General features: G+C 54.7%; 1 protein-coding gene and 1 non-coding gene across 3 annotated transcripts in view; both read right to left on the bottom strand.

Annotated features, from left to right (window-relative positions):
- The window catches only part of VRK1 (VRK serine/threonine kinase 1), a 44,539-nt gene that overhangs the window by 20,667 nt on the left and 493 nt on the right, over positions 1 to 23,379 (bottom strand). The window contains exons 2-3 of one of the 2 annotated variants that reach the window (XM_045288205.1): positions 8,811 to 8,978; positions 6,492 to 6,547 (exon numbers count right to left, since the gene is read on the bottom strand). In XM_045288205.1, coding sequence (XP_045144140.1) covers positions 6,492 to 6,547; positions 8,811 to 8,973 — 219 coding nt within the window. In that variant the 5' untranslated portion in view covers positions 8,974 to 8,978. The remainder of the gene's footprint in view (positions 1 to 6,491; positions 6,548 to 8,810; positions 8,979 to 23,379) is intronic. The other variant, XM_045288206.1, reaches the window with a different exon arrangement.
- Positions 16,403 to 16,475, bottom strand: TRNAK-CUU. The gene has a single exon. It is a non-coding gene; the product is annotated as a tRNA-Lys (tRNA).

The raw sequence follows: 23,379 nt of genomic DNA, 5'->3' as shown, positions 1-23,379 counted from the left end.
CGCCTGATTCCCGGGGGAGCCAGCTCCACTCCATGCCCCACCTCCAGAGCCTGTGGTGACCCCTCAGGCAGTGTCACGGAAGTGGACCAGTGCTGGCGGGGGCCTCCAGCCAGTCCAGTGACCTGGGGGCACAGGGGCTCACCGCAGCGCTCTCAAAGGGAACTAATGGGAACTGGGTCACTGGGCTGCCTGTTCTGGAGTCCCGAGTGCTGCCCCCACCCAGAGGCAGGCTGAGTGCCTTTCCAGTCTGCAACACTGTCTGCAGCCCACCAGCAAGCGGGAGACTCCGTCCACCCTGTGGGCAGCACTGCGTCCTGTCCCAGGCTCCAGCAGCAGGGAGGCCGGCTGTGACGAACCCTGCGTCCACCAGGAGGGCCAGGCATCCTTCATCCAGACGGTCTGTGCCCGGCTTCAGATTGAATAAAGGGTTTCTAAAACATGTGTTTAAACATGGGGCCTTCTGTTTCCCCGACGGACAGAACAGAGCCTTGGCCAGACTGGGGCCCCTGGCAGCCCAGGCTTTCTTCCTGAGGGCAGCAGCAAGAGGAGGAGACAGCACAAGTGGCCCTGCAGGCACCTGAATGGACAGGACAAGTCAGGGCTGGAGGCATAAGCCACCACCAGGTCCTGGAGCTCCGGGCAGGGCAGCGGGAAGGGGGTGTCATCAGGCCCCCGAGGGGCAGTCTTGCTTCTCCAGCTCTTCAGTTTCCCACCCGTGACGGGCCTGTTCTACCCCCTTTCTAGAGCGAACTATTAGCAGAAAATGTGTGCGTTTTCCTTCACTGCCAGGAGCCTTGGGGCCCTGTGGGTTGCTCACTGGACTACTAACAGCGAGGTCGGAAGTTCAAACACAGCAGCCACACCAAGGGAGAAAGAAGAGGCTGTCTGGTCCCATAAAGATGTGCAGTGTCGCTGCAAGCCCCAGGGAGCAGCTCTACTCTGCCAGCAGGGTGGCGGGTGAGAATGCAGAGCTAGGAACCGATCCATTGGCAGTGGTTGGGCTGCCCCCTCTGACAGGCTGCTGCCTTGCACTGGAGGGTCCCAGCTCCCAGTTCTGTCTCAGGGAATCCACGAAGGGGGCTTGAGAGCTGGCAGATGCTCCCAGCAGGATGAGCTGCAGAGCTCAGACCATGGTCAGCACCAGATGGCCAGGCGGCCAGCGAGGGCCGGTAACAGGCAGATGAAATCAAACGGCACAGATAAGCTGAGCCGAACATGAATCGTTGAACCCAAGGAGGGTGTGTGCAGAAGTAGTGAGACGTGGCCTGGCCGTGGGGCCAGACAGAGGAGACGGGCAATCAAGAGGCGCCAGGGGAAGAAGAGAGCAGAGGCAGGATGGTGTGGAGTGGGCGGGCGTGCTCCCGGGCTTGAGCAAACTAAGGGTGCAGCCGTGGGGTTCAGAAACTCCAAGGAGCAGGAGGGCAGGAGTACCACAGGAACAGAGGCCGAGCCGAGAGGACAACCATCCAGCATCAGGGGACACAGCAGAGGTGAAAATGTTGGGGGGCCTCATAACAACAGTTATGGTTTTGACGCAACGTCAGGAGCGACCAGTGGTTTTGTCACTGTTGCGTCCCTGCCCATGGCCACCTTGCAGGGACGCAGCAGTGACAAAAACCAAGAGCGCCCTTCCACCCCCCACCCTTCAAAGCGACCCAAGAAGGACCTCTCCCCTGGCTCCTGGGCGAAGACGGGGCCGGTGAGGTGGTGCAGGTGACCTCTGGAAGGGAGCAGACAGAGTAGCTCTGCCCTTAAACGACTGACCCTGCTCTGGGAGTCTGCTGTGTGACGGCTGGCACCCATGCAGGGTACCCACAGTCCGTAAGGACATTTTCAGCACCCCAAGAAGAAAATGCAGGCTCATGGCCAGTCCCTCGCCATGTGGCCCTCCCGTCCTGGCAAACGAACCCCTACTGCACTTTCTGCTCTGGGCCTTTTCAGCACTGCTAGGAAGGCCCCGCTTCACACGTGCTCTAGGACACTGCAACCAAACGAACCTGGGTGCTGCAGACAAGCTCCCCCGGCAATACACCTGTCCTGGGCACCTTCAGAACACGGTCCCCCCAAAGCAGTGGCTTCGGAAGCGACCTGTTGGACCGGTGAGATTCCAGGGAGAGAGGCCAGCTCAGGGGTCACACAAAGGAGTCCTCTCCATAAACTGCCTGGAAGGATGCAGGTCAGACCCGGGGGCTTGTTAGGAAGGAGTTTTAAGACACGAAAAACCACCCTGGTGAGAAAAACCACCCAGGGACTGCTCCTCTCCCCCGACCATGCAGTCCGAGGGCAGCGCAGCTCCCCTGTGAGCATCTCACCCCACCCTCCTGCAGCCCTGCTCGGCCCTGCTCCTCAACTCAGAGCCTCGCAAAGGAGGGGAGGGGAGCCCCTGGCAGGCCCACCCTGCTGCTCCGATGTGGTGTCAGTCCAGGGCTTAGAGGTCAGGAGCAAGGACAACTAGATGGCTGGCAGGTCGCGGTCTGATCTTCTTGTCTCACAAACGTTTCTATGGCTTTGTGGCACTACGCTCTGCTTTACCCTCTCAGTGGAGTCATACTTTTGATCCTTATCAAGACACAGAGGGAAAGTCAATAATGGAGATAGCATGAACCCTAAGACACATGTGAGGGCTTCAAACAGCTCACAGGACAGCAGACCGAAAGCTGACAGATCCCCACCCCTTTTGCGAAGTCCCCTCATAATCAAACCACAAGAAGGCAGGGGCACGGCAGAGGTGACAATGTGGGGGCTGCGTAACACAGCAGACGGCATCTGAGTAACCCAAGCCCTCAGTGGCCACCCGAGTAAGGCACCTGAACAGCCTGCTCCACGCCCAGGTGTGATCGCGGTGTGAAGCAGGAACGGCAGCAGCTGACAGGGTTTATGAAATAAGGAGACCAAAGTCAGGGACAACAGTAAGGCCAAGGCCGAGAGGGAACACAGACATCAGCTGCTGTCCGATTCTCAGGCTCCAAGCCAAGCAATACAGTAGCTGGATCTAGACCATGCCGTTAGAGCTCCGACAGGAAGGCATCTAAAAGGCTTCCTCAGCTAAGAAGCCAAAGAAAAGATGACGCACCCCTGGGTAGTGCTCCGGCTGGAAACAAGTTACAAAGAACAGAGACCAGATTGGGAAAATGGAAAATAAACAGCAAGATTACAGTCCTATCGAGCACTACATTAAATGTAAACGAAATAAATACTCCAGTGAAGCGCAGAAACTGCCAGGCTGGAGCCTGTTAGCAGGAAGCTCTCACTGCGTGCACTGCCCATGAACCACAAGTGCACGGCAAGGTGAGGACGAGAGGGACGGGGAACGCTCCGCTGCTCAAACACGAATCTTGAGAGACCGTGAGAGTTTTTTAGCACCAAATTAGACTTGAGGTAAAAAAGCATTACTAAGAATAGAAAGTGGCATTTCATGCTAAGAGTCAATTAACAAAGGAGAAGCCATCCTGCATGTGTGTGCCCAGCGGACACAGCTTCAACACGCAGAACAAAGCCATGCAACTGAGAAAGCAGCGGCACTTTTCAACCTAGCGGCACGGACAGAAGGGCACACGCAAGCCCAGGGGCTCGCAGTCTTCCGCGCGTGCTGTCCCGGGCCGACCACAACAGTTATGGCAGAAATCACGAAGGACGCCGTGTTTGACAAATTAAGAAACACACTTCTGAAAACCCATGTGTTTTTAAAAAATTTAGAAGGGAAATTAGAATTTACCTGAATAATAATGAAAACATAAGAGTAAAATGTGTAAAGGGCAAGTGGATCTCTACAGTTTATCAGAAAGAAGATGTATCAATGGTCTAAGCCAGGGCTCAGAAAACTAGGGCCCAGGGGCCCCACGTGGACGTCGCTTCACTGGCCACCCAACTCTCAGCGGCTGGCCCTACAACAGCAGGGTGGGTTGTCCAAAGCACTACCTGCCCTTTCCAGAAAAACAGTGCCAACCCTGACCTAACCTTTCACCACAGTATGCTACAGGAAAAGCAGATGAAACCCAAAGAAAATAGAAGCAGAATAAAAAGAGAAATCAACGAAATAGAAAAAGGACAAGGGGAAGGATCAATGAAACAAAATCTTCTTTTTAAGAAGATTAATAAAACTGACGATTAGGGAGGCTAATCAAGGTGTGTCTAAGTGTGTGTGAGTAAGTGGGTGTGAGTGTGGTGTGCATTTTTGAGAGTGGTGTGGGTGTGTGGGTGTATGCATGTGTGCAGTGAGGCCAGACTGCCGTCACAAACAGGACAAAGACAAGAAAAACTGCTGACCCCTCAAAACTTAAAAGGGTAACAAGAAAACATGAGTGACTTCATGCCAGTAAGCGTAAAGACGTGAACAAGCTCACTGAGTGAAATCTAAAACTAGAAATGGAAACGGCCCTAGTTCCAGAATGCAAACGTGTTGTCACTGCTGGTGAGCACTCCCACGTGGCGGAGGAAGTCACGGGATCACACCAAAGCCTGGCAGGGCCACAGGAAATGCTACTCAGCTCTCGTTCCGGACACCCCAGTAACCATGACCCCAAGACTGCGGTCAGAAGGGTCTAAGTTAGCAAAGAGAAAGGCCACAAAGACAAAGAAGACCCCTTGACCAGGAGTACACGCCAAGAGTGCCAAGTGGACCTGACCCTAACAGCGACAGGAACAGGTGTGGGGAGAAGGCCCAAGGCCAGTCCCACCTGGCACAGAAAAGACCTCTTCAAAGACTCAGCAGGCCAGCCTCGGACAGAGACCACCCAGGACACAGCCTTGTCTGAGGACCTATATGCAGAGACATGAGCCACTGAGCCCATGCTCAGCTACAGTAAGCAAAACCACCTCGTAGTGTAGTGTTTACCAGGAGCCCAGGGAGCAGGGTGGACAAGGCCCTTCTCAAAGGCACAAGGGTGGCCAGCGAGCACGATGGAACATGCTAGAAAGATGAGGTAAAGTCCCTGGGTAACTGGTGCACAGCCTCTAGAAAGAGGGGTGCTGTGCTGTGCACAGTTCTCCCAGGTAATGGATACGCACCTCTTCCCACAAATGAAGGAATTTTAGGGGATAGGGAGCAGACACAAACGCCAGAGTGCAGAAAGCTGCCTAATCCATTGATTTATTAATGAAAGCAGTTGAGTGGCCAAACTTCACTCAAGATACACACTGACTTCAGCTTGTCAAAGGGGCGCAGAGTGACCACAACTCAAGAAGAGGTTTAGAAACTAGGAATAAACAAACCGGGGAAAAAAATCAATAAAGTGCAAGTTCAGAGGCAACACCAGAGAGACTCCCCTGAGAGAGCACCCGTGTAAAAAGCACTGATCTGCTGCCGCCACCACTGAGTCAGCAGTGAGCCGGTACTGACTGTGAGGGCCCGGCTGCATCGCTGTGCTGACCCTGCGGTCCAAGCCTCAGGTCAGCCACCAACTGAGGAGGAGTTTGCCCTTGGAAGCCCAGGCCTCCTCGTGAACTGCCTGCTCCATGAGACTTGGAAACACTGAGGAGTGGGCTGCACAGTGTTACAAGGGTGCTATGAGCCAGGACCGACGTGAGGGCACTGGGCTGGGGGTGCTTCAATTCACCCCCACCCCCACCTCACCCCGAGTGTCACTCTAATTCATCAAAGAAGAACGGGCCTTTGGAATGAAAGTTACAAACAGATGTGCAGTGATAGTTTGTGTCGTGGGATGGATGGATGGATGGATGGATGGATGGGTGGATGGATGGATGGATGGATAGATGGATGAAAGCAGTGCTATCTATCTACTGTGGGAGCTCTGGTGGCAGAGAGGTGACATGGTGCATGGGCTGCTAACCCAGGCGTTGGCAACCTTTTGAGACGGAACACACAATTCTGTCTTTCACAACAATTTATCCCCAGGGTCCACAGTTTGAAACCACCAGCCACTCCATGGGGGAAAGATGAGGCTCTCTACTCCCGTGAAGGGTCATAGTGTCAGAAACTCAGAGGCAGCTCCACCCCAGTCTACAGCCCTGACTCAGATCTGGCCGGATGGCAGCGAGCTTACATCACCTGTGATACTGTGCATTCATTCACTCTGCTTCTCGGAGGACTCCCTGGTAGGTGCCAACAGCTCTGTGAGCACACCCTGCTGCTAATGCAAAGGGGTGTGGTCAAGACCAACCAGGGGTTCCTGAGCAGAAAGGAGCGGCGGTCTACCTGCAAAGATCAACCCCCGACAAAGCCCCAGGGCCGGGTTCGACACGGCTGCCTGGAGTCGGGACTGACTTGGAGCACTGACACACCCAAGCCCACTGCCTGGGGTCAGTCCCGACCCCCTGTCCCAGTGACAGGGGACAGAGAAGAACCGTCCCTCTGGGTCTGGGCAGACACAGGTGGCCTCATCGCTCTCCCACAGGCCTTTCTGTTAGCAACCAGTGCTTAACCACTGCGTCACTAGGGCTCTGGGTACTTAGCACACACACAAAAGGGAGGGGGGATGTTAATCACAACCCATGCTAAACCCACAACAGGAAAAATTACAGCATGTTCTTACCACTTTCACAACACAGGGGGCATCCGTGCTGACAGACTTTGAAGAATTCTTATCAGCTGTGTAAAAAACAAAATACACAGCATCAGAACAGGAAGCAGCACCTATTAACATTCACCCTTGAAAGAGTTCCCAATGCAAACCCTTACAGTACACCCATCGGTTTACGATTTCCCTTCGTGGCATCAAGACTGGAGGGAGCTGGGCTGCATCTGACAGTGAGCCGCTCAGGCCTCAAGTAAGCAAAGGAGACTCTGAGGGGAGCAGAGGGGAGCGGAGGGGAGGCTTGCTCACTGAAACTCTGAGTGGCTAGGCTCTGCCACACACACCCCTGCTCCCAAGCAGCAGGGGCCACACAATTTCTGAAAAGCAAGGAAGTCTTTTAAAAAGGAATTTATGGAACGGGGTGGTGGGGGGTAGGAAAGAGCAAGCAAGCCCCAAAGGCACTACCTACAACTAAACAGTCTCGTGGGCTCTCCTCCCACCACGTGACCCTGTACTACAGGTCAGCACGGAAGTGGCAGGGGCGCTCACCGGGCTGTGTCCTCAAAGAGAGGCAGACTGACCCGGCCCTCTCCATCCACTGGCCCTGACCAAAGGCACCAGTTGGGGGGGAAGCTCCAGCTGTGGGAGCAGGATTCTGAATTTCCACTTGGAACGTCTTCACTTCTGTAAACCAGTGGTTCTCAACCTTCCTACTGCCACGACCCTTTAATACAGTTCCTCATGTTGTGGTGACCCCCAACCATAAAATTATTTTCATTGCTACTTCAGAACTGTAATTTTGCTACTGTAATGAATCGGGAAACCCCTGTGAAAGGGCCATCTGGCCCCCAAAGGGGTCGCGACCCGCAAGTTGAGAACCGCTGCTAAACCAATGCAGAGCTGCCCTGGACCACAGTCTCCATGTCCCTGACGCAGGGCTCACAGAGGCCTTCCATGCCAGGTTCCGAGGGAACGGGGTACACAGAAGTCCTGCCCTCTGGAAGTCACTTCCCATGGGGACCAAGGACAGGCACAGGAACACAGGGAGAATGCTGGCAGGGCAGTGCTGCCGAGGAAAGATGAAGCCAGAAAAGACGGTGGGCAGCACCGGGAGAGCACAGACCACTGGCAGTGTCCTGGGAGCAACGGTCTGAAGGCCACATGTAAGGACAGGGCACTCCTGGGCAGCCAGGCCTACAGCTGAGCAGAGGACACGTGGACAGGCTCTGGAAAGCACGAGGGTGAGCTAGCAGAAGGCAGCCAGAGAAAGAAGAGCTGGACATGCCCATGAGGGATGGACTGACGGGGGCATGCCTACCAGAGAAGGGCTAACAGGCCACACCCACAAGGAGGGGTAGGCAGGCATGCCCACAGGACACCCATGGGAGAAAGACTGATGGACATGCCCATTGGGAAGGGTTGGAGGATGGTGAGGAGGCACAAAGGACCCTGACCATTGGACAGGCTGGCCTCGGTCAGAGTTGGACAAATGCATGCAGGCGCCCTGAGCCTGGGGCAGCCAAGCCCAGAAGGCCAGAGGACCGGGCACCAAGGGTCCAATAGGGGCCTGCTAAAACCCCTCAGCCCAAAAGGGCAGCAGGCACAGTGGGTGGAGTGGTAAGGTCTGGCTGCACCCCAGGGCCCTAAAGCAGCATTTCCTGCTCAGAATATGAAACAAAAGCAGTGACCTGAATCCCTCTGACCACCCTTCATGAGGGGCGGGGCTGTGGGGGGTGGAGAAGTGAGACTTCAGGAGCCCCTGGAGCTGCCAACCCTCCTTTCAGTGGATGGGCTAAACAGCTAGAGTGCTGCTCTGCGGGCGGGCCGAAAGGGTGGTTGACCCCCGCCCCCCACCAAGACACTGCAGAGGCCTGGCAACCAGCGCCCAGGGCTCCTCACTGCTCTGCACACAGGACAGAAGCTTCACGGCAGAGCCACTCCCAGAGCCCTGCTGACACAGTGCACTAGGGCTAGGCTGCCAATCTTAAGCCAGCAGTTCAAGCCCACCAGCCACCACTTAGGTGAGGCTGTCTGCTGCCTCCAAAACCCACCCCATAGGGTCCCTGAGTTGGATTCGATTCCATAGCCAGAGCTTTGGTTGTGGTGTCTGGGACTTTCTCTTTCTCCAAGGAGCTCTGGTGGTACTGTGGGGGAAGCATCCAGACGCTAACCCAAAGGTCAGCAGTTCAAACCAGCAGCAGGTCTGTGGGAGGCAGATGAGATTGTCTGCTCAGGCCCCTCCAGGGGTCGCCGTGGGAGGGAACCGCCTAGCAACCTGGTTTCAGGCTGTGGGGGCATCTGCTTCTGCCAAGGCCGTGGCCCTGGAGACTCACTCACCGAGATAGATGCAGCCAAAGCCGCCCTGGCCGACAGGCAGCCCCAGCTTCCACTGCTTCTTGGCCATGTCGGTGACCACCTCGCCTGCGGGGAACCGCTCTGCCAGCCGTCTCTTGGTTGGGCCTGCTTTCCTAGCTGCTGCTGCTGCTTTCACGCGCGGCATCCTGGCTGTCGCACAAAACAAAGCCACAGTCATAAGACACCTGTCCCTGCAGCCTGGCCTCCCCGCACGGCCTGGAGAACGGGTACCCCGACGCACATGCAGGCATTCGGCTGCACAGCGATCTGAGCACCTCTAACTGTGGTGGTTGTTAGCTGTGCCGCACAGTGGGTTCCGACCCAACAGGACCCCTGTACAACAGAACTAAGCCCCTCCCAGTCCAGCGCCATCTTCCCAAGTGCTTGTCTGTTCAAGCCCACCTTGCAGCCGCTGCTGGCTGCCCGTGGAGGGTGGTGAAGAAGGGGGTCTGTGTGGTCACCCTTAAGGACAGGTGTGGTTTTCCATCCTGTGGGCCCAGCACCAGCTCTGACCCACCACGAGCACCCCTCACAGTCAGGGGCTAAGGCCAGAGTACACACACGAGCCCCCCCAGAGGGAGAGGAAACTGGGGCACAGTGCTGGCTGCTCCCCAAGGGCTGCAGTGCCATCCCAGTCTACAGAGGGGAAATGAAGGCACAGGCATGCTCAGCAAGCCACAGAACCCCCTCCATGCCAGCCGGGATGCCACAGCCACAAACCAGACTCCAGGGAAGAAAAAGTGACTGATAGCTAGACGTTTGAGGGGCTTCACACGGCTCATGGAAAAGACCCGACTCCCAGCAACCCTAGAGGGCAGAGCAGGCCTGCCTGGTGGGTTACGAAGCCGTCAGTCTTTACAGGAGCCAACGGCCTCATGTCTCTCCTGTGAGCTCACGAATAGCGGCCCACCATGTGAGCCAGGGAACCGCCAGTGGGCAGCACAGGAGAGAGGCCACCTATGAAGACTCCCCGGTCCCTCAAGGCCACGACACACAGCTCAGCAAGGGCAGACCAATCGAGGACAGGGCTCAGGCAGAGTAGGGCCGGGCACACGGAGAAGGGGGTACTAGATATCCAAGATGGGTTTGAATCCGAATTTTTAACACTACATCAGGTGAAAGAAGAACTAAAATTAAGTAACAGTTTGATAAAGACTAAATAAGAAGGGGGAAAAACAATTTAAAAATAAGACTTAAGGGGAAAAAGCTGAATAAACAAAGATTTAAAGAAAAGAAAGCTTAATAAACAACAACAGAAAAAAAGACTTAAAAGAAAAGCTTTTTAAAAACCAAAAGCAAAAATCGCGTGAAAATCGTTTCCAGAGGAAACAGCACATTTGGAAGGTGGACAGGAAAGGTGGGGCGTGCAGGGCACGTCACCAAGAGGACAAAGCGACAGGGTGGGCGGTCACTCAGGAGCCCTCTCCTGAGCTTTACAGACCCGGGGCATTGCAAACTGAAGGAAGGCATCACCCCAGAGGGGGGGGCAATCCCCTGACCTGGGCAGACGACAGGCTCTCAGAGAGCCTGGAAGAAGGGCACACAGGGCAGAAAAGTCTCAGGAGGAGAGCAGGGAGTGGCCAAGGGACAAGCACAGCCGAGATGTGACACCCCACCAGCTCCGTCTCAAGCACAAAGACTGCAACTGTGATCAACACGGAAGAGGGGAGACGGCTCGGAAGGCCGGGAGATGGTCGGCCTCAGAAGTCAGACTCACAGCAGTTTCCGCACGCCACACCACAACCAAACTCACCGCCACCGAATCCATGCCGAGTCAAGGTGCCCCTATGGGGAAGGGTAGAACTGCCCCTGTGGGTGGCTAAGAGGAACACTTTACAGAAGCAGAAAGCCTTTCTCCCTCGGAGCGGCTGACCAACCCGTAACCACTACACGCCACCAGGGCTGCAGGTGATAAGAAGAAACGGGAACCACATGGAAATTTGAGTCAGGTGTGTAGGCTTCCTGCCCTTGGTGGACCGTGGCACTAGGGAGCCCAGGCCGGAGCACAGGGAACCCCTGAAGGAGAGATGATCAGGCACAAGGGCTGCTTTGGCCCATCACCGTTGGCAGCCCCAGATGAATGACTGCACTCCTCCACAGAGCGCTGCTGAAATGCTGGCGGGTCAAGCCCCCCAGCCACGTGCAGAGGAAGGCCTGGAGATCCCCTTCCTGAAGGAAGCCCACCAGGAAAACCTTCGGTCAGTCCAACAGGCAGAATCCAGGAGAGCTGCCTAACACAACACATGGCCAAACACCCCCCACTGCCATTGAGCCACACTGACTGATGGTGATCCTGTAGGACAGGGCAGAGCTGGCCCTGTGGTTCTCCAGGTGGGTAACACCGTCTCGGGCAAAGACAGCTTCCCTTTGTCCTTGCAGTGACCCTACCCTGCTGTGCCACCAGGGTCCTTCAGAACACAGCACTGCCCGTGAAATCACGGTACCAGAAAAACAAACGCCTGTCCACGTCCAGGCTCTGGGGGAGCAGACCACGTGAGGGCAGTGCTGGCAGCTTCACCTAGCTCCCAGCCACACTCACAGTGCCCTACAGACTGCAGTGTCACCCCAGTCTGCTGCTGCCGCCATGAGATACCATCCAGTGGCAACCCCTAGCTACCCCACGCATGACAGAGCCAAACACTGCCTGCGGGTGCGGCACCATCCTCACATGGAAGTTGTGTCTGAGCCAGGCCATTGTGGCGGCCACTGCATCCATCCATCTGGTCGAGGGCCTCTTTCTTCGCTGCCCCTCCACATTACCAAGCATGATGTCCATCTCCAGGGAAAGACGGCTCGGTCACAGTCCATGACTGGTCCAAGGTGATAAAGCCAGGAAGACACAGCCTCAATCAAACCAGCCAGTCAAATGCCAGGGGTGTAGATTGGGCAGGACACAGGAGGGGCTTCAAAAAACTTGAGGAAAAATTACATTAACTTTTAATTCTGTTTCTCCATGTGCTTTTTGAAGCCCCAACATATAATCCCATTTCTTCCACAAACAGGGGGAGAAAACAGAATTGGAAAAGACAACAGCAGCAGGTTGTGTCTAAAACTTAGACTGCACTGCTTGGCACACAAGTGCAAGCTGAGCAAGGGTGTGCTCGAGGCGGTGCCCGTGAAGCCGGAGGTGGGCAGGCAGACGGCCTAGCTCCTGGCCCATCCAGCAGTGGCACAGGCCCTGGTAATTCATTCTGCCTGGCTCTCCTTGATAAGGGCAATGTTGTTCACATTTTTAAACGTGAAAAAGCCACTGCTCCTCTAGTTAACCCCATCCAGGGACCCGCAGCAGCAATCTTGGTGCACTCTGAGCTCCCAAATCACACACCAACTGCCTGCCCACAGAAAGCCCCAGGGATGGAGGGCCGCTGTGACCAGGCCAGAGTCACAGTGGGCACCCACTAAACCCTCGGGGTGCAGGGACCTACCTGGTCTGTCTACAGGGCGCCCCACAGGCCGTTGGTGGGGTACCCGTCACTGGGGCGCTAGTGGCATGCTTATTCTGTCATCCCTCGGGTATCATGGGGTGTAAATGGGGCACTGGAACACACACCCCACACACACAATCCTGGAACTGCAGATGGCACTCCTGTTGGTCCTCGGACCCCTGATCTGGCCGATGCTGGTGAGAGGGGCACCAACTCTGCTGGGAGGGCTGCCTGTCCCAATAGTCCTCCTTTCCATCATCACAACACAGGGCTCTACTGTGTTCGAGATTATAAATATTTCTGCCCAATCCAAGGAAGCCACGTACTGCAGATGCTCACATCACGTTGAGCAGGCTTCTGTGCACACAGAAAAGAAAGACTCGAGCAGGTGACCTGGTGTTTGAAACTGTCCTGTGCCGGGGTTCACGTCTCCTTGGCCCATCTGCCCCAAAGGAACAGGAAGGAGTACCCAACCACCACCCAGCACTTGGACAGAGAGGCCACGGGGCACGTGCGCTTATTTAAATGTCCCCACAATGTGCCACTGAGCCTGGGGTCCAGAACTGTGGAGAGAGTGCTCAAGATTAAATGCACACGCAACACAGTCCACAAAGACACCGTTCTAGGTCCTACTTTGGGACCTCAAGGTCTATGGGTGGCCAGCTAAGGCACAACTATCGGTCTCTGCCTGGCCAGAGGAAAGAAGAATGAAGAAAATCTAATAAAACAGTGGGCAAGCAGACCATGCAGGCATCAGCTGCGGTAGTTACAGTCTGCTGTCAGCTTGAGACAGCAGTGAAGGGGTGAAGGGGTGGAGTTTAGCCTCAATCAGGTCGCAGCTTGATAACCTCATTTGGAGGTGCTAAGGAGATAACTAGCTTGCTGGAAGCAGGACACACACTCTACCTTCGAGACATTCCTGTTGACAAGCCACATGGGGGCTGTACACTGATGGAGCCACGTAGAGACCCATGCCAGTGCTGAAATGCTTCCACCACCGCTGGATCCATAACTTTCTACCCACCGGCCTGCAGTCCTCCTGCACGCAACACCATTGCATGTGTTGTATGAGTCTGAAGAGGAATTCATAAGCTGGTATCGGACATATGGGCTAATATTGGACTGACAGACCTGAAGTGAACTGGGCTGGGATGTTTTCCTTAATGTTCAATTGCTCTTTTATATAAAGCTTTCATATACACGAGTGTCTATGGATTTGTTTCTCTAGCCATCTCGGACTAACACAGCAGCCTCCACAACCCTGAGGCCAGAACTAGATGGTGCCCAGCCACCACTGCCAACTGTTCTGAAGGGGATCGCAGCAGGACAGACGTGAGGGCATGTGGAACAAAACTCCAAGTCAGACAAAGAGCAGGCAGACTGTCTATCAGAGACTGGCGGGATCACGGAAACCAGTCATCCTGCAACCTGCCGTTGACTGAACTCACCCTACCCCAGTCCCACCTGCAGCTCCATTTCCAGTCAAATAACAGACAGGCCTATGGGGGCGCAACACTCCTTAGAAAGGGCAGCCATCTGAGAGCAAAAGGACAGTGCTTAATTACCCCAGGACAGAACTCGAATGGCAAGGAGGGTGGTGGAGTGGGACCGGGAAGCACAGGGGAAGTGGGATGAGAGATGAGACGCGGCAGATGGCAATGGAGGAGATGAAACAAGGTGTATATGAAATGCTGGGGAAAACGGATTATCTGCTCTGCAAACCTTCACCCAATTCAGCTGTCCTGTAACAAGCGGGGCCAGGAGGCCAGCAGCAGGGACATGCGTCTGTGATGATAGAACCTGAGCTGGGGGTCTCTGAGGGTGGGCAAGCCCAAGAGCTCCTTCACTGTCAATTCTTTGATCAACGACATAAACAGCAGCTACACATGGCCTCAGCCCACCTGAAGCGGGGAAAGGCTCCCGGGGGCAGCCAGGGGACTGCCTCCTTCTGGGAGGTGAAGTCCAAAGATGGTCGCCAGGCCAGCAGTGCTGGACCAGCCAGAGAAGAGCCCCGCCCCCACTCCTGAGAGGCAGAGATAAGGGAGAGTCCTTCACATGACCGCCCCAGCATCACAGGGCAGGGTAAGGGAGGGTGGACATGGGCACAAGTGTGTGACCCACCGAGGAGGGGCGCATTTGTGTGACCACAATCAGGATTAAGGAACCTTCCCGTCACCCCAGAGGTTTCCTGAGTGGCCTTCCAGCAAACACAGATTTGTGGGCTGTGTCCCTTGAGGCCCCTCAGTCTGCAAGCCACTGTCTGAGCCCTGCAGGAAGGCCCTTCCCCAAACACACCACGAGCGAGCGTACACCAAATCCCCCCTCCCTGCATCCAGCAGCATCTTTCTCTAACTTTCCGGTTCAGGAACGCTTCCCTGCAGGACTATGCTGCCACGTTGCTCAACCTCCCGGTTGCTTTCTGAGTGGGTTCTAGAAAGAGGAAAGGGGATTTATTTAAATCCGGAAGTCCTTACTCAAAAAATGTAATACCCATTTGACTCAAAGTGCTTTAAGTATAGCACCAGGATGTTCACAAGGTCAGCAGGTTCAAGTCCACCAGGCAGTCCACAAAAGAAAGACGAGTCTGTCTGCAGGTGCAGGTGGCTGCTGGCTGGGTCTGCAATTACACCCGTACCTGCAAAGAGCCCGTCACTCGGTTAGATTGTTCTGCAGAACCTCGGCACGTTTTAAATCACTCTGCAGACTTCAGCACATTGAGCTCCCCACAAATCTGCTCTTTGGGAAGCAGTGCAGCAAGAAGTTTTGGGGGAAAAGAGCAGGTTGACCAGCACACGATCGCTGTGGCTGGCATTCTGTGGCTGCAGATGTGGCTGGAATCTACATCCGAGTGCTCAGTCCCCTTCATTGAAATCACTAGTTGGTGGATTCCGTATTAGCATGTTCACCAGAATTTAATTGTAAACAGAGTAATTACGGCACTAAAGTTATTAAATACACAAAGCAAGCTTGGAACTATACATATTCAAATAGAATGCCAGTGGCGGAGCAACTTCTCAATCTGAAACAATACCCTAATTAATAGTCAGCTCTGATGAGAAAACGGCCCTCAGTTTTTTCCAGATAACAGTCCAAAAAAGAGGCCTGATATGAATATTAAAACCGAGTCTTGTGAATAGATTTTTAAACTTTTCAATAGCTATATTTATCACAATATGGTGCTGTATTTAGACAACTGGCATTTTCCAAGTCTTGGATTCAAAATTTGGAATCTTCCCCATGCCCATCTCTTGAGAGGAGAGAAGTCTATGTGACCCCCCACAAGGCCACCCCCAGGATGGTGGGGCCCCACAGGTTTGGAGAGCAGGTCACCTCTCCCTAGAAAACTTTATCTGCTGTGATAGGCCCCAACGAGGTCCACCCTGTGGAGAAGGCCATCAGGTGCAGGGACAGCCCTGCACAGGCCCTACCCTGCCTGCACGACCCAGGGTGCAGAGGCCTCTGCACCCGTCAGGGACACCTGTGGGAGGAGGTAGATGCTAGCAGGCATCTCCCCTGAGGGCGATCAGTTGCCAAACTGCAGGGGGCCCTGCTCCCTGCTGCTGGGGACAATGGACAGGCTCCTGTAGGCAGAGTTTACATCCTACTGATAATGGTTCCTATGAAGACCCAGGAACATCCAAAGTTAAGCTGCCATCCTAAATCTAGGATCCGTGTCACATGTATACCCCCAATCTCTCTTCCTATTGAGTGTATGTCCCTAGATCACCCTCTCATTACTGTGTAACCTATAGTGCAACACCTTCCTGTGACGTATGTCTTTACCTGTAATTAGTGGGTTGGCACACTCCCAAAAGGTATATAGGCGTGGGTCAGCAATAGATCTCTCTCTGGCTCTCTGACCTCTCTCTCTGGCTTCTCTCTCACTGGGCTCCTGCTCCTCGCGCCCCCTCTCTCCCTTGTCCCTTGCCCTCCTTCTCTTCCCCCTCTCTCCACGTGGACCACCAAGCTGGGCTGAGGTGAGCAATGCTACCATGTAATGTGTCTGACTGCATTATTGTAATATCTCTCGTGCTCTTGATGACTTTAATATAATATATATCTCAACCGTACAATTGTGCATTACTGAACCCGCTACTAGTGGTGGGGGCTGGGTCCCCACCCACCTTATAAACTTAATACTACAAATGGCGCCCAACGTGGGGTATGATCCCACGACCCTGAGATTAAGAGTCTCATGCTCTACTAACTGAGCTAGCCGGGCTCTGCGGGGTTACACGGAGCGACACATAGACCACACCCACCTTGAACCAGGCGGGGTAGATCCTCAGGACCTCCTGTGTGCGGGCAGGGCCCGGATGACCCAGGCCTCAGGCGAAGGGCTTCGACCCCACCTCCTCCTTTCCACAGGGGCAGCACCTGTAACTGGAAGTCTCGAGGGTCCTCACTGACTTAGGCCCACAGGGCCGCCTCCAGCACCTCCTCGCTCCTGGCGAGGCGGGGGACGGTGACTAGTTGGAAGAGGTTTCTCCGCAGGCTTTCGTTGCCATCGAAGACCCTCAGTGTCTGCTTGCTGGACTCCGGAGACGCCAGCACTTCTCGGCCTGGGCCCACTGGGGCACTTCCATCCACACCACCGTCCCCTTCACCTGGCTCAGCCACCCAGGTCTCCGCTGGCTCCCCCCACCCTCACCCCTTAATTCAATACTAAACACCCACCTGCTCCTGGCTTCAGTTGGAGAACCAGGAATGTATAACATCAATGCCACAAAACCTGAAGGGACCTTAACTGTGAAGCCACCAGTGACCCTGGGGACCCAGACATCTTCCCAACACGAGGAAGCTACTCTACACCAAACTGGGAGGCAGTCTTCAGAGTAACTGTCCCCACACCGAGTCTTCATACCTCGAGGAACAAGCCGAGGGCATAGCAGTCCAAACAGGCACCCTACCTGAGGAGGCCCCCAAGGATGGAGAACACAGTCCCCTAGTGCTGTGTGTGCTATGTGTCATTTGCCTTGTGAGTTCTACGCAGGCATTTTGTCCAGCCGTGGAGACTGTCCATTTCCATTCGGTCAGATGTCAGCTTTCTTGATGGTGCGGGTGCTTGTGTGCTGCTGGGAAACTCCGACTCGGGAAGGCTCTTTCCTGCTCTCGTGGAGTGTGTGAAGGGAGGTGGCTTTGAGAGTCTCTATTGGCTCATTCTGATTTCCTCTCATAGCTTTTGCAGTTGTCTCCCCATGTCCCCAGGAGCCCTGGTAGTACAGTGGGCTCCCACTTGAGTTGCTAACCACGATTTAGCAGTTCAAACCCACCAGCTGCTCCCGAGTAATAAGATGAGGCTGTCTGCTCCCGTAAGGCGTGTCCACCTCAGAACCCCTAGCTGGGGTCACTTGAGCCAGTGGGCTGGACAGCAAAGTTAGACTAGCCCAAGACAGGAGTTCAAGCCAGGCCATCCTATTCAGGGCTTAGGGGGTAAGAGGCACAGTCTACTTCAGAGCCAGTACAAATCACAAAGACCCCATCCCCATCACTAGGACAGTGCACCGGGTCTAAAGCAATCCAACATGCTCGAGGGGGCTTCAAAGTGTTTGTGGAAACGTGGAATAAAAAGACCATAGAAACATAAACATAACCTACTTCTCAGCATACACTCCATTACCAAAGTCAAGACTTTCATAAGCAATGACGCCGCCATGTCTGAAAAATGAAAGCCTGTGGAGCTACACCCTGAGCGCGGGCTTTTCCACACAATCCACGAACGTCTGCAGATTTTGTACGGCTAGGAAACAAAGTCTGACGAAACCCAACCAGTCTGGCAGAGCTACCCTGGTCCCTGGGGAGCAGTGAGCAGGAGCGTGGGCAGGTGGGGAAGGGCCATGCAGAGAAGAGCGCCTGGACTTGTGTTCAAGCTCTGGCTCACCTTCTCGAAACTCTCTCAAATAAGCAACGCCCACAACACCCAAAACACGGTCACCCTGACCTTCGCCCTTTCCCTGACTGGACCGCTCCTGCCTCCTGAAGCCACCTCAGTCACTGTGCTTTGTCTTCAGGGCCATGCCCACTGGCCCGCTGACACCAGGCTTCACCTCCTGGGGCAATTCTTCAAAGATGGACCCACTGTCTAACATGTCCACAGGAAGATGACCACGCTGCAGCTGCCCGGGAACAGCGACTAGGCACCCACTAAGCAGCAAGCTGGCTCAACTTGATTGTCCAGTCAGAACCGTGTGCAGAGCCACAGACAAAGTCACCTGTCCTCCTCCACGTGGAAGCCAGCTGGTGACTAAGATGGTTTTCTGGCAAATGGTCAAGGACGGGCGCCATCTTCAACGAGGTCTTGTCTGTGCTGACAAGGCATTATCTGTGTGCAAGATGCTGGTTTCTCTGAGACACTATCCTCACGCACTTTCCATAAAGCAAGGGTGACTTCGCCATCCACCCACCACGCAGCACCACCAAGCAGAGGTCTGTCCTTGCTTCCACCTCAGCAGAAGTCCCACTGCTCCAGGAGGGCTCTTTCCAAATGGACACCTGCCCTTCTCGTTCCTCTAACTTGACCTGGGCAGGAGTACTACAGAAAATTAGTCTGAGTCTATTCCAATGCAAAAAGCACTGACATCCATGCACAGCTTTTGTGAGGCTCCTGCGCATGCTGCAAGCGGAAATTGTTGTCAAAAGAAGGCCAAGGGGCCTGAGAACCCTCTTACCCCTCCTTCTAGCTTCCTGCAGGAGAACCGATGCTTCTGGAAAATGGGAGAACCAAGAAGAGAGGGAATAACCAACTGTTAGATGAACATTTCTCCAAAGCACAGAAGCCAATGGCCAACAGTGAGTGCGCCATTCTCATGACAACCTGCCTGTGGGCTAAGTGTCAATTTACTATGGTTCACGAGACAAACCCGGGGACCCTAGTAGCACCCCGCAGCCAACATACATTTGCTCTCAGGGATGGACCCGACTCAAGTTACATCCAACCTGGTCTAAAACACCCACCATCAAGAACTGTACCTGCACACACACCCACACAGACACACCCCAGCTGCTGCCCAAGCAAACCACTGAGGAAGCACTGGGGACACATGGGGACACTGCCTGAGCAAGTGTCAGTATAGTCGGGCTAGCTACGGACGAGACCGACTGAAGTGATCCTGTGATGAAGGCAAGGACACTGATCTCCACCATCCGCGTGGGAGCAGTTGAAGGACACACTGTAGCCAGCTGAGTGAGGGCTCAGGGTGGACAGACACCTGAAGAGGCCCCGGGACCCTGCCGGTAACAAGCACCCCCCATGCAGGGGCATGGTCTCCGGGTGGCCTGTGCCGCCCATCTGTCAGGATGGCAGCATGCCTGCTTCCATGCGGGTCAGACTGGCTCCGAAGCAGAGGTGCCAAGCAAAGAGGACTTCAAATGGGCAGTGTGGGTGGCACGGTCAGAGCCCACTTCCTGCTCTGGAAGGGAGGGGGCAGAGGAAGGAAGAGGCCTGCTGTGGTAACACTGGAGGGCTGCAACCCCAGGGGCGTGGTTCCAGGCAGTCTCAGCCTTCCCAGGACAGACTCACACCACAAAGCAACTCCCACAGGAGGTACTGGGAAGACAAGGTGAGGGGGTCTCGTTCCAGCGTGACCCCCACCCCCAACCAGGCAGGTGACCACATCAGTATGCAGGTTCCCCACAGGCTGGTCCCACGCACTTTGAGTACTGGCCTCATTGCTTAAGATGCCACTGTCTGCTCCCCGTAGGGGCCACCCTCAAGATATTCACAGGACCAGTGGGAGATCGCATGGCATACTGGGAATATGCCCGACAGATCTGGGTGCTGAGCGGAGACACAGGTGCTGTCCCTCACAGCAAGCTTGACATAGGGCTCTGACCAACACCCAACCAGAGCAGCGGCCATACGCTCTTGTATCTGACTGCTCAGCTCTTGGGTCCTTTCCCGACCTAGAGAGAAATGTTCCCTCTGTCCACATGAGCCCCACACACTGCTCTTCTTCCCCAGGAGCAAAGGCAGCAGCAGGGCCAGCGCAGTCCCTGTCACGCGTCAGATAGCGGCCACGCAAGGAAGTGGCCAGCCCTCTTCTGGGAGATGCTGGGTGACACGGAGGGCATTGAATGGCACCACTCTGTAGACTGTTCTTCGGCTGTTTCCATGCTCGTCCCGCAAACAGAACCCAGAGCAAACGCACTGCCATCGAGCCCGCTATGACTCCCAGCACCCCAACAAGGCAGAGTAGAACTGTCCCTGAGGGCTTCCGAGGCTGAAAACCTTTACGGAGCAGACGGCCTCGTCCTTCTCCAGAGCAGGTGGTGGTTTCGAACCACTTAGCTGACAGTGGGCAGCCCAACACAGAACCCACACCGCCATCAGCATGCCTGAATCGTCTCCACCATTTCCGCTCCAAGCTACGTAGCCTTGGTCTGGCCATGGCCATCAACCTGTTACGTTTCAGACTGCGCTGCCCATGGCCACCTCCCCCCACTCCCCTCTTGGTTATCACTGCATCACTCTCCAGAGATGGTGTCACCTCTGAACGCAACAAAAGAAGCAGCGTCAGCACTTCCAGATACAGTTTCAAACCTACACATTGTTTCAAACTCGACCCCCACACCCCAAACTGAGCCCCAGGTCCCAGCAGGCATATGTGGGGGTGACTCTGAAAGTCAGACAACAAAACCCTCAGAATGAAGTCTCTAAACACCATAACGTGACTTTGGTGTAAAACAACAGATCTAGTATTTCCCATCTCCAAATACTAGACATTTTCTGACCACTTTTAACAAGGAAGTTAAAATCACCGGTGGTACTGGTGAGTAAACGCTGGGTTGTTTCAAGTCCACCCCCGTGCCCCACCCCCAAAGATGAGGCTGTCAGGTCCCATGAAGCTTTGGTCTCAGGAAGCCTAGGGAGCTGCTCTCTGTCCTACAGGGTTGCTGCAAGTGGGGTGCCTGACCACCCATATTTAATGGCTTCTATGTGCTGGGGGTGAGAAAACTAGAGTCAAACAGAAGGAGCTATACATATTCAAAAAACAAACTTGCTTCAACAATGCCTGACCCCAGCTGGAGGAGACAGGCTTTCCTGAAACATCATCCAGCATATCAGCCCAAACTACCCCTCCCCAGTCCTATTCAGCTGCCAGTCCACTCGCAAGATTCCCAAGACCAAGACCAATGTCCAAGAATGCTGCCCCCTCCCCAAAACAAAAAGGTGGCCATCAGTCCTCCTGAGGCACTGCGGGGGCACCTGCACATGTGCTCACCTGGCGTGCTCCTCCTTCACCTGACTCCAGATAAATACTAAAGCCTCACTGAGCCCCAGGCGGGGTTCCGTCCTGTCGTGCGTGCTCCAGGTGGCTGTGATTAAGAACGGACCCCATGGGTGTCACCTAACAGCAGCAACTATGCTCTTCAAATCACCTTCCTACCCCTAATCCCGAAAGCCCTGTAAAGAAAGGAACGCCCTGGTCGAATTGACTGCATTCATTCTCGGGCACCTGGGGCGTTCACGGGCATGTTCTATGCGCTCATGTTCTCCATTAAGGGATTCCATTAGGTTAGGAAAGTCACTCTGCAGGCCTGTCACCATGTCGAAGGCATGACTGAAAATTTTCAAATATACACTCACTCCTGGAACAAGACTGAGTGCGAACGCTCCATCTCAGCCTATCAGCATTTCCACGTAAGTGCGCTGCACTCAAAACACAGCGCCATCATTCCATTTAACAGCGACCCGTCCTCCTCCCCACCGGCAGCAGCGAGTCTTCACTACAGGTGCTGGATACTCACGCTGAGCTGACAACAACGAGGGCTGTTTGCTGGCACCCTTGTGCTGCTGTATGAGCTCCAACACGGAGGCCGACAGGGAAGCACAAGGATCAAATGCCATCTGTGGGCGTGTCAGCGGGGAGTGAGCAAGATGTGACTAGGTCAGGGTGGTATCGAAATCATCAATATCAGCTATGGTCACCACAGTGCAGCAGTGCCAGCCATCACTTGAGGGGTGAGTTAATCAAATGTCTGACCAGCATCGTCTTCAAATGATGCTATAAATATCCGCATGGCCCCAAGCAGAAAAAGGTGACTCCCCCACTCCCCTTACTAGATGAACAGCAACTTGTGGATGCAGACATTCCATCCCACTTCCCTCGGGTCACTTTGAACAGCACGGACACCATCTGAACAGTGACACACAGTCTTCACAGTCTGTGAAGGTCCTTTGAGAACCATGGGCTTGTTCTCCCTCCGAGTATCAAAGAGCAAGGCGCCGTAACTCTGAACTCCCAGGAATACAGGCTGCCAGCCTGCAGATAGTATGCTTGGGCATTTCAGACAACAGGCAGGCAGCTGAAGCAAAAATTTATGAAGACATGTATACGTATGTATGTAAATATTTTTTAAATGCCTTCTGGTGGCGCAGTGGATTAAATGCTGGGCTAACTGCAGTGGTGGTTCAAACCCAGTAGCCACTATGCAAAACAGGGATGAGGCTGTTAAAGATTTACAGTATGGAGACCCTATCTGGAGTGGCTGTCCGTCGGAATCTCTGGGTCAGAACCTCTTCAAGGCAGATGGAGAGGGATATACATGTGTACACCCACACACGCACTGCCATCAAGTTGATGACCCCAGAGGACAGGGGACAACTCTGCGTGTGGGCTTTCCTGACTGTAACCCGTTAGAGGAAGCCTCGTCTTCCTCCCACTGAGTGGCTGGTGAGTACGAACTGCTGACCTTGCAGTTGGCAGCCCAACGCTTAACCCACTATGCCAGACCTCCGTGTGTGTGTGTGTGTGTGTGTGTGTGTACACACACTAGTTTCTCCCTGGTTCCGTGTGTGTGTGTGTGTGTGTGTGTGTGTGTGTGTGTGTACACACACTAGTTTCTCCCTGGTTCCCTAAAACCCCCGTCCGCCCGAAAACAAACTAGAACTGCCCCAAGTTGTTGCAACAGAGGACGCTGGTATGGAGGCGCGAAACACGGAGACCGGCGGCCTGCGCAGGGTTTCCGGCCCCGCGCCTGGTCTCCCCAACGCATCCCCGCGTCCCGGGGGTCCTTCGAGCCCTGAGTCCCGCCGGACTCCCGGCTCGCCCAACAGACGCCCGGCTCCGGCTCCTCACCCGGCTCCGGCCTCTCCGGCTCCGCGTCGCCCCGTGACCTGCCGGGCT

This window comes from Echinops telfairi, unplaced genomic scaffold (genome assembly GCF_000313985.2).
Source record: "Echinops telfairi isolate 266 unplaced genomic scaffold, ASM31398v2 ScPeMD7_18;HRSCAF=68, whole genome shotgun sequence".
Lineage (NCBI taxonomy): Eukaryota > Metazoa > Chordata > Mammalia > Afrosoricida > Tenrecidae > Echinops > Echinops telfairi.
Note: the sequence above shows the minus strand (reverse complement) of the source record. Positions and strands in the feature narration are given on the sequence as shown.